General features: G+C 42.8%; 1 protein-coding gene across 3 annotated transcripts; it reads left to right on the top strand.

Moving 5' to 3' along the window:
- The first annotated feature begins 3,336 nt into the window (after positions 1–3,336).
- Positions 3,337–11,093, top strand: DCTPP1 (dCTP pyrophosphatase 1). Of its 3 annotated transcripts, XM_083378701.1 has the most exons (6): positions 3,366–3,430; positions 4,824–4,974; positions 5,382–5,648; positions 6,746–6,867; positions 6,998–7,108; positions 10,048–11,093. In XM_083378701.1, exons 3-6 carry the CDS (start codon positions 5,391–5,393, stop codon positions 10,274–10,276), a joined length of 720 nt encoding a protein of 239 aa, XP_083234827.1. In that variant the 5' UTR covers positions 3,366–3,430; positions 4,824–4,974; positions 5,382–5,390; the 3' UTR covers positions 10,277–11,093. The 3 variants fall into 3 exon arrangements, with proteins under 3 accessions (XP_083234826.1, XP_083234827.1, XP_083234828.1); XM_083378700.1 differs by lacking the exon at positions 4,824–4,974 and having other exon boundaries at positions 3,337–3,430; XM_083378702.1 differs by lacking the exon at positions 3,366–3,430 and having other exon boundaries at positions 4,811–4,974.
- The last annotated feature ends 389 nt before the right edge of the window (positions 11,094–11,482 follow it).

The raw sequence follows: 11,482 nt of genomic DNA, 5'->3' as shown, positions 1-11,482 counted from the left end.
ATCAAGCCTGGGGCTTGCAAAGAAAATAAACTTGCAAAAGATGCGAAAGAAAGTCAGCTTCCTGATATTTAGGAATGGATTTGAGAGATGTTTGTTATTGATTTTTGAAATGTCATTATATTCTAAAAATGAAAAGATGAAATGGTATGTTTTTATATGCTGTAGATTTATTTATTTTATTTTATTTATTTGTTTGATTTATATACCGCCCTTCTCCCGAAGGACTCAGGGCGGTGTACAGGGCAATAAAAATAAGAATACAGGATACAAAATTTAAAGTTAAATGATTGTGCCCAATGTAGTAAGTTAGTTAAAAACAATGTTAAAACCCCAAACCCATCAGACCAGGCCGGCTTGTTCGAATAGATAAGTTTTTAGATCACGCCGGAAGGAGCGAAGGTCGGGGGACATCCGTAGTTCAGCCGGTAAGCGGTTCCAAAGGACTGGTGCGCCCACCGAGAACGCTCTCCCCCTGGGGGTCACCAGTCGACATTCTCTGACCGGTGGTACCCTGAGGAGGCCCTCTCTGTGGGAGCGTACAGGACGGAGGGAAGTTGACGCCGGCAGTAGGTGCTCCCGTAGGTAATACTTAATTTAACAGTAAGATTAAGTATTAAATTCAATTATATGAATATTTATTTGTTTTTCAGTCACCATAGCCACTCATCTCTATCACTTTGGGCAGCTTACAATTAAAAAAATATATTAAAATGCTAAAAACATTTTACAATAAAAAAACCATAAAAACAAAAGAAATATATCCCGACACTGTGTGGATCATATTACTTTTAGTTGTTGCTTTTATTATTTTAATCACTATGTATGTAGACTTTTCATATTGTATAATCATTAGTATATTTTCTGGCTTGATATCTTTTTAATTAAAACTCTATAAGCTAAAATAAAAAAAAGCTGCAATAGGCCAATTTATTGTGTAAAATTTTTATAGCACTACAGCCAAAGCTTCTCAACTTAATTCAAAGTATCTTCTTCAGTTTGGACTCAAACACAGTAGTGGTTTACCTGGGATAAATCCTTTAGAAATTGATTGGAATTCCTTATGAAAACCTCTTTATGGACCTGATCTGTTGGCTCAGCATCTGATAATTGAAGCTGAAGTCAAAGTATAAACAAATAATCCCTAACTTTAGCAATTGTTTCTCACAGAATTGTCCTCTGCAATACACAGAACTCACTTTTCTCCACATTTTTACTAACTCTGCTGTAAACTAAGGAGAAATTAGTGTACTTGCGGGACTAATGTGACATGCAAAAATTAAGTCTCCAAATTAGCATTTCTCAACCTTGGCAACTTTTAAGATAATTGACTAACAGAGTTGGAAGGGACCTTGCTCTTCTAGAACAAACCCTTGCTCAGTCAGGAAACTTTATACCATTTCAGACAAATGGTTGTCCAATCTCTGCTTAAATACCTCCAGTGTTGGAGCACCCACAACTTCTGGAGGAAAGTCGTTCCACTTGTTCTCACTGTCAGGAAATTTCTTCTTAGTTCTACGTTGCTTCTCTCCTTGATTAGTTTCCATGCATTGCTTCTACCTTCAGGTGCTTTGGAGAATAGGTTGACCACTCTCTTCTTTTCATTAAACTTGACATACCCAATTCCTACAACCCTTCTTCATATGTTTTAGCCTTTGGTCCCCTAATCATCTTCGTGCTCTTCTCTGCACTGTGTGGACATGTTGGCTGGGGAATTCTGGGAGCTGAAGTCCATACATCTTAACACTGCTAAGGTTGAGAAACACTGGCCTAGATAAGCCGATATGCTCAGTTGCTATTAAAGGGAAATAAATAAAGGTTATTCTTTTATAACTTGTATCAAATGTAACACTAAGATGTGAGGCTATCTATTTCCTGCTCAGACAGAGAACTCACAAATGGTAATTAGCAAGGACTTGCTAAAAGCTTCCGAGAGACAGGAACATCGGCCCAAGGTGGAAATTACAACCAAGGTGGAAAGTACAAGTAAACGAGATAAGACCTAGATAAGATCATAACGGATAGATGGAAATGATCAGAAGGACCCTTTAGAAATAGGAAACAACTTCAAAGAATGACTTAAGCTTCTTAGGAATGGCCTGTATCGTGAAAGAGTATAAAATGCCTACTTTGAAACTTGCTCAGCACGCTCCTTGAACCCAATCCAATTTGGGAAGGGTCTAAGAGGCCGCGTTTGCAAACGCTTTCTTTCTTTCATTATTTTCAATTTTTTTTTCAATAAATCTTTGCCTTTGTTAACCAGACTTGTCTTCGAGTTGTGAGTATCAGATTTTGGACTTTTAAATCTCACACTATTAAAAACATGACAACAGGCTCAGAGCCAATTTCCAATAAAGGATCACAAACCAGATTTCAGCCATTGTATCAGTCTGGCTTGCTGGTTAGAAAGAGCTCAGGGGATGCAATACTAAGCTTTTCAGAGATTGCAGAATTTTTTTCTCTGCAAACTGTGTTTCTACAATCTCCCCATCAGGCAGGATGGACAGATAGCCACTAAAAAATTATTTATCCTGCCTTTTGTTATTTTCACAAATACGTAAGTCAAGATGGTGAACATATCCAACAGTTTCCTATTTTCCCCACAACAACCCTGAGCCATTTGGAATGAGACAACTGATACGACAAACCACTTGTCTGAAACCGGGTCTCCTGCTTGAGTTAGGGCAGGGGTCGGCAACCTCGGCTCTTTTATGACTCGTGGACTTCAACTCCCAGAATTCCTGAGCCAGCATTCTGGGAGTTGAAGTCCACGAGTCATAAAAGAGCCGAGGTTGCCGACCCCTGAGCTAGGGGGTTGGACTAGAAGACCTCCGAGGTCCCTTCCAACTCTATTCTGATTGATTGGATGAATGAAAGCAACTGGCCCAAAGCCACCCAGCTGGCTTTCAAAGCTAAGGCAGGATTTGAACTCACGGTCTCCCGCTGATTGATAGGAAAGGGGAAAAATGATAAAAAGTGGAACTAAAAGGCTTGTGTTGAGGCCATGCCTGCAGCAGATTACATTTTTTTAAAAAAGAAAAAGAAATCTTTTAAAATCTTTTCTCCCCTCCCCCACACACTCCGCATACTAGCCTTTGTTTCCATCTACTTGTATTGTTTTCTTCCTTTTACTTAGATCTTCTCTGATTGGATGAAATCAGGCGCAGATCTCCGCCCCTCTAACTTTCTCCCTTTTTGATTGGTTACAGAACTCGGCGTGTGTTTTGATGGCTTCCTTTGAGCGAACACGGCCGCTGACGTCACAAGCCTGCCCACCAATGAGAGCCCAACAGACTGCCTCTTGTTGATTGGCGGAGAGACAGGGTGAACCCGGGGAAAAAAAAATCCCGCGATCTAGCTGGAGGGATTTTAGCCGCGTGTGCCGTGGGGCTTTCTTGGGTGGCTCTCCAATCTGGGATCGGCAGAAATCTAGGTGGGTGCTGTTTTTTTATTCATTTAGCACCAGACATACTAGGGTGTGTGTGTGTTTGTTTAAAGTTCAGCAATTGCACAGAAAATGAGATTTCATCCAGTGCTTGATTGAATTTCATGGAATTTATGGGTTGCGGATCTCCCTGCAAATTCTAGAGGGCAGCAAGACGTTAACCTCTCTGTTGCCATCTAATGATCGTCCAGGATTTTACAGCTCAGATCCAGGAGTCCGGTTAATGAGGATGAGGATGATTTGTCTGCTATCCTTTAAAAAAAAGGAGAAAAAAGACGGGGAGAAAAAATCAGCCCAGCTAGTGGTTCTGCAGCTTCTGAGGCTGGAAGTGGTTTAGAAAAAAAAAACATATTTTGGAGTGGTAAAAGGTGAAATCCTTGGAGCAAGGATTTATCTAGCCCAGCTTCCGATTCCCCAGACAGCCCAGCCAAAGACATTTGGGAAGTCTGTATGATCTGGAAAAAAAAAGCCCTGAGAGTTTGGGGTTACATGCTAAATGGTGGTTTGCTTCATCGTGGTTACTGAACAATCCACAGTTAGGTGGGTCCCTGCAAGGGATGATGTCATTGATCATGATTTACCAACCACAGTCCTGTACTTGGTTTATTGTGGTAAGTCAAAACCAAACCTCCAGTGTTGGAGAAACCTTTAGCTGTTTTACCTCAAAAGCTGCCATGGATTGTTTTAATGTCCTTCCTTGCATATGAAACTGCCACACAAGGGTTGCAAAGAAGTTGGTAGCCCATGGAACTAAATAAGAATGGCATTTTGCTTCTGTTGCTGGGGTGATAGATGATCAGAAATCCCTCTCATTTGCTGAAAGTGCATCTTCCATATGTTAAGGTTTTGAACCCTGCTTTTGAGGAGAGGATAGCCTTCTGCATATGCTTAGAGGCACTCCTTCCTTGGGTGATTGAGATGTAAGCCCTCATACTGAAAGTAAGCTTTTATTCCTGGGGATCAGCTTTGGAAAGTCTTGACTCTGATTAAGCCAAAATTTGAGGACATGAGTATTGGTGAATTGGAGAAGTTTGGAAATTGGGATTAAGCTGGATTTCTGCTGTCTTGAAAGCATGTCTAAATGAACCGGAGAACACTGGGCCAGCTGTTTCACCCAGGACAATTTTATGGCAAAGCTTCACTAGGATCAGACTCCACCCTCTCACAGATGAAAAGGGCATATTGACATTCATCATCTCAGAGAAGGGCAATTTTTTCCAAACCGTAGGCCCTGCATGGCCTTTAAGTGGAGTGCCAGGTATTGTGCTCTAAAAAGTTAGGGATGGCTGGGATAAAAAATTGATTTGATTTCAATGTTTTATCTATAATTGAAATTAAATACGGTGATTATTCTCTAATTGTGTTTCTAATACTTTTCCAGAGTAAAATATGGTTAAAAACTGGAAGTTTCTGGAGGCCACATCTAAACTTTTGAGGATATTAAGTATGCTCTGACATAGCAAAATATCCTATAGTTCAACTTAGAACAGTTTGTTTAACGATCGTTCAAAGTTACAACAACACTGAAAAAAGTGAGTTACGACTGTTTTTCACACTTACAACCTTCGCAGCCTCCCCACGGTCGTGTGATTTACATTTGGATGCTTGGAAACAGGTTCAGATTTATGATGGTTGCAGTGGCTTTGTGTGATCACTTTTTGCGAGCTACCAACCAGCAAAGGAGATGAATGGGGAAGCCAGATTCACTTAACTGGGTTACTAATTTAACAGCTGCAGTGATTATGGCAAGAAAGATCGTAAAATAGAGCAAAATTCACTTAGCAAACTAATGGCTTAGCAACAGGAATTTGGGGCTCAGTTTTGCTCATAAGTCGAGGACTACCCGTATTGATTTTTATGTAGGAAATGTGTCACAGGAGAATGTCTGCAATAGTATCTCTTGGTTTTGGCAAACCACTTTATTAAATCTTCCCTCCAGGTGTAACTGATGATGGCATCATCAGAGAGGGATAAAGGGAAGGAAAAGAACTCAGATGCCCAGTTTCAGGCCACTGTAGGCGAGGAAGGGAGGACAGCCTGCCAGACCTGCAAACATGAAATGCTTGTAAATCCATTGGATCCTCAGCAGCACATGTCCACCAATGCACAAGACAGCACCAGAGAGTCTTCTGTGTCCCAGACTGGCGAAGAACATAGAGTTTCAGAGGATTGTGGTCTTGCAAACACCATATTCAAAAGGACAGAGGTAACAGAGCTTCTGTTGTATTTGCTCACCCACAATCACTTGCTGCATGTCCACATCTATTGCATTGAGGCCTTAATTTAGATATTTATGCATCTCTGTCATTCGTCATTAGTCTCATCTTCAGGAACTTCCTGAGCCTTCTTTGATCCTAAGAAAATTTCTTGGGAGGCTGTAAGAATTATTTAAAGCCACAGTTTTGAGGAAAGCGAATGACAGGGTTCATATGTGGTGCTAAACTATAATTTGTTTAGCCATAGTTTCTTGAGTAATTATGATTGGCGGTATGCAAAAACACTATGCTTAGACCAAGCCAATTATACAGTTAGAACAATCAGTGGAACAACCTCCCCCCAGAAATTGCGAATGTTTCAACAATGAAAGTTTTAAAGAAGAGATTGGACAACCATTTGTCTGAAATGGTATAAGTTTTCCTGCCTGAGCAGGGGGTTGGACTAGATGACCACCTAGGTCCCTTCCAACTCTGTTATTGTGTTATTCTGTTACATGGCAGCTTACTCTATAGACAAATCTGATCTCTGTGAACTTTCTTGTCTCCTAAATACCGCGGGAGGAGCATCACAGTGGAAGTGATTGATTAATGACAGATCCCACCTCCCCCCAATCCTGCTCCCACCCTTCCCATCTTTAATTGGGCCATAGTGTTTGCTTGCGTATTAACTTATGTTTTTAGTTTATACAATTTTTATCTTTTATGACCGTAAGCCGCCCAGGGTTACCCTGTGGTAAAATGGGCACCCAATAAAATTATTTTATAAATAAATATTTAGTTTAAAAAAATCTTAACCAGTGTCCAACAAATTCTGAATCTTTTCTTAGCTGCAAATTGCCCTAAAAAAATGAAGTAGCGATTTTAAGAAGCTGTGACCCAAGATAGTTTTTGTTTTAATTTAATGCTGAGACACAGAAAGAGTTTGTACCACGGAAAGATCCATTTTAAGCTTTGCTCTGCCCTCCGCTTCAAGCATACCTCTGACTTCTTATTATCCAGTTGTAAACAGGCCATTGCAAAGGAGTGGGACCGTTTCCTTATTCCCAACCAGCTAACATATTCACTTTACTCTGATTTTCCTTGCCAGGCCTTGCACACCTGCTCAATGAAGATGAATGAGGGAAAAGTAGATGAGGCAGTAGTGACTAATGGGCCCAGCGCATCTCAAGCACCATTTCAGTTTAGCACCAATCCCACTCTGGAAGACATGTGAGGCACCCCTTTACATCACCCCACTTACCCCTAATTCATGCCGCTTCCCCTTTTTGGAAGGGGTGCATATGAACGATCCCTCCCCTCTGCGGCCTTTTCATCTTCTCTTCCACTTTGTCTCCTGCAGTCGGAGCCTCCAGTCGGCCTTCGCCGCTGAGCGGGACTGGGGAAAGTATCACCAGCCTCGGAATCTGCTTCTTGCTCTGGTTGGGGAAGTTGGGGAGCTGGCAGAGCTCTTGTGAGTATAACAATCTGGGGAGTGGGGGGGAAGAGATGTGGAGGTAAATCTGAAAATGCCTTCTTGGGGACCACAGCGGTCCCACCCACTAGGAGTTAGGCAATGCAGAGAAGCTTTCCTTCTCTGCAATAAAGTTATTTAAATTTGAATTTTGTAGGTTTCCATCTTCCCCTCCCTCTGCAGTTTAATTCAGGAAAAGGGTAGAGATAGTCCTCAACGTACAACCACAGTTGGGGCCAGAATTTAATTGCTAAACAAGGTAGCTTTTAAGTGAGTCCTGCCCGATGCTATGCCACTTGTTAAGCAATAACTGCAGTTGCTAAGTGAGCTGTGCTGTCATTAAGTAAATCCGCCTTCCCCCTTTGACTTGGCTTGTCAGAAGCCAGCTGGGAAGGTCACAGATGGCAATCCATGACCACGAGATGCGGCAATAGTCATAAATACAGGCCAGTTATCAAGTGCCCAAATTTTGATCACATGACCAGGAATATATTGTAACAGTCATATGTCCGAGGATCGGTTCTAAGTCTTTTTTCCCCCCAGTCATTTTAACTTTGGCCACTAAATGAAAGGCTATAAGTTGAGGACTACCTGTGTGTCCACAGGAGGAGCTAAGATTCCGTTAGCTTTGATGGCAATAGGACTGCTTCTGAAGGAGTATCTGCTAAGACACTAGTGAGCTTCCTTGGGCAGCTAGTTGTCCCCTGGGCTGGCGGGGGGGCGGTTTCCTCCATTCAAATACAAGCATACATTTTGAATTGGACAACTAGGCAAGTTGCCAATTTGACTGGCAGTTGCGAGTGGATCTACAAAATGTGGATGAGGTGCTTTATGCGGGTCCCCACGGCTGCAACACTCTGTTCTGTTCCAGCCTATGACCGGCCCTGTTTGTGTGTCAGGGACAACCCCTTTTTCCATTTTACAGTCAATAGGCTGGAAAAACCCAACCCAATTTTATTTACAGTTCAAACAAAAAAGCAACAGACTATTTCTTTCAATAAATGAATCAAAATATCAAACAAGAGTCAACAAACAAGAGTTAAACAGAAGTATCCAGAACAGACCAGGATTCCCTTAGAATGTCTCCAAACGGTTGCCTTCAGCAACCAGCCCCGCCCACACCTTCCCCTTTTATTATCAGTCCCAAGGCATGGCTTCTCACTGCCTTCTCCTCCTCTCACTGAGTTGCCTCATTGATTTTCTCTGCTCTGTTCTGCTGGATTGCCTTCTGCTTCTAGCGTCTCTGAACAGATTCAGCTGTGACTCCTCTGAGTCCGACACCTTTTACTCACACAGCTGAGCCTCATGAGGAACATGACTGGAGGGGCCAGGCTGAGAGTCCTGCAGTGCATCAGAGCCTCTCTCTGACAGCAAAGGATCTCCAAACCCCTCCTCCTCCTCCTCAGATTCATCCGACTCAGCTGCTGGAAGCACAGGCTGACACTGAATCACAACACGCTCATCCATATGACCGGTCGGGGACTGGGTTCAGACATGCTGATTTGGGTTTGAGCTTAAATGACTGTCCTTGTTTGCACAGCGATGCTCTTTTCATGGTTTTATTAGTTTGGCATGGCTCCCGTTCCATCGGTTAGGTTACAAATAGAGGTGAACCTATGTGTCCCAGGATAATGTTGCACAATCCAATCTGGGTGGGTCACCAGGACCAGGGGTTTTGTATTCCGAGCTTTCGGACTTGTACTGCACAACCAAGTTGCTGAAGAAAAGTCAAAAAGGCTAGAGAGAAGTTCCCTAAAGATGGGTGCCAGCAGGAGTCTCAAAAGCTCAGAAGACAAAACCTCGGCTCCCGATTGCTGACCCAGGTTGGATCCTGCATAGGTTATGTTATTTATTTATTTAGCCCAGAAATAATTACCGTAACCTTTATCAGATTACAGGAAAGTATTTTATTTTTAAAATTTTAAGATAAAGGCTAGGGCAGGGGTAGGCAAACCTTGGCTCTTTTATGACTCGTGGACTTCAACTCCCAGAATTCCTGAGCCAGCATGGCTCAGCATGGAAACCTCTCCGTTTCTCCTCAGCATGGCTGGCTCAGGAATTCTGGGAGTTGAAGTCCACGAGTCATAAAAGAGCCAAGGTGGCCTACCCCTGGGCTAGGGCAATACTTTCTGGGCTAAATAAATAAATAACACAACCTATGCCCAGAGCAAACCCTAGTATTGACAGCTGCTTCCTAGCCCTATTCTAACTCACCAAGAAAAGGAAGGGGAAAGAAGGATTCTTCAGCTGGGGCACTAGATTCCATTTTCCATGGATATTGCCTTGTCAAGGTTAAAAAAAACTCTGGTTTAGCATGAGAAGAGAACCTCCCTCAGGTTTCCTTCCCCCTCTTCAATCTGGTTCCATCTAAGCATTTTTTTTGCACTCAGTGCTTTTTGTCATGGCATGGGTCCGGAGTACCTTAGGGAGCACCTGCTGCCGGCATCAACTTCCTTCCCGCCCTGTGCGCTCCCACAGAGAGGGCCTCCTCAGGGTGCCACCGATCAGAGAATGTCGATTGGTGGCCCCCAGGGGGAGGGCGTTCTCTGTGGGCGTCCCGGAGCTATGGAATCGGTTGCCGGTTGAGCTCCGGATGGCGCCCGACCTTCGCTCCTTCCGTCTGAAGACACTCTTATTTGAACAAGCCGGCCTGGCCTGATGGGGGATGGGTTGGGTTTTATGGTCATTTTAATATTTGTATTTACTGTTTTTAGTCGGGCATATGTTTAATTTTCTTTTAACTTTTGTATTTTTGTATTTTTTTATATATTTGCCCTGTTCACCGCCCTGAGTCCTTCGGGAGAAGGGCGGTATATAAATAAAATTATTATTATTATTATTATTATTATTATTATTATTATTATTATTATTATTATTATTATTATTATTATTATTATTATTATTATTATTATTATTATTGTCTGTTCTTTTTTTTTTAGCCAATGGAGGGAAGAAGCTCCTGAAGGCCTACCAGGGTGGACCCCAGTGGAGCGTGAAGCCCTTGCTGACGAGCTCAGTGACGTCCTCATTTATCTGGTTGCCCTGGCAAACAAGTGCCACGTGGACCTCCCTACAGCTGCTCTCCGTAAAATAGAGAAGAACCGCCTCAAATACCCAGCCAAGCGGGTCTATGGTTCCTCCAAGAAATACACTGAGTATCAGGAATAAGGATGGAGAGAACCTCTTCCTGTTTGGAGAGAAGAGAAATCACTCTGTGCCTTCATCTAGAAGATGCTCTTTTCACGGTTTTTCTTTGGGACGAGCAGTTCAAAGTGACCCCTGTTTCACTCTTGACTTGGGAAGGATCCAGCCAGCTCTGATTCAGAGATAGACCAATGGACCTGTTGTGGAGATCTCTGTTTTTTTTTTATCCTTTGCCTTGTCTTTTCTTTTGCAAAGTCGGTCTGGGGAACCTGTGACCATCCGGGAAGTGTTGGGCTGCAAGAGTTATCGAGTCCATCCATGGTTGGAAGGCTGCAGATTCTCCCTCCCAAACCTTCAAGGGTTGCAGATGGATGCGTGGGAGTGCAGAGGAATTTCTCTGGAGGGAGGTAAAACTGAAATGTCACATTGGCTGTGGAAAAAAGATCGTTTACACAGAGAAAATACATGCCCCCTTCCTCAGTGAGCTGTATCGAGCATAGAAGTACAAGGAGTTTTTATAAACTCTGCTTTCTGAGTGAGGCTAGATTCTTCTCTCCAGCTTAGTTTTACTTTTGTTTTTAGAGAGAAATAGGTGGCCACCATCTTGACCTGAAGAATCGACGATTTCTTCTTGACTGCATGATCTTTCCAGTAGAATTGCCCACCTCAGAGTGTAAATTACACCTCATTTGGTGTCCACTTTGGCCTTTAAAAAAAAACAAAAACGTGGAGGGCTTCTCTGAGGGAAGAAATGGTGGGTGGCTGAAGAATGAAATGGCTGTGGTGGTTTTCCTGCCCAGACTGGCAACATCGCAAAGCTATCGTCGCAAAATAATAAATTTTCAAGAGGCTGCTTGATACGCCTTCTCTGTGTTGATTCATTTGCTCCTACCGAGTCGGCAGAAAGGACGGGTGATGTCATGATGCAAATGTGTCATCCCCTTACAAACACGTGACAGCACAGTGTATAGTCAGCACATGCCTGTGATATTGCAACACCGGTGCAGAAACAGTGGAGCACGCGTCATGAGGTGGTCGCACAAATGTCATGATGGGAGAGTTACTGTGGATAGAAATGGATACCGGCCTTTCTTCTTCAGCACTTTAGTATCCCCTCCATCATATTTCTACCTTCTTGCCTGCCCAATAAACCATCCTGCTGCCTATTACAGGTAGTCCTCAACTTAAAAACACAATTGGAACCAATTTGTGTTGCTAAGCAAAGTGTAA

This window comes from Vipera ursinii, assembly GCF_947247035.1.
Source record: "Vipera ursinii genome assembly, chromosome: Z".
NCBI classification, from domain to species: domain Eukaryota; kingdom Metazoa; phylum Chordata; class Lepidosauria; order Squamata; family Viperidae; genus Vipera; species Vipera ursinii.
This window is presented reverse-complemented; position numbering and strand designations above follow the sequence as displayed.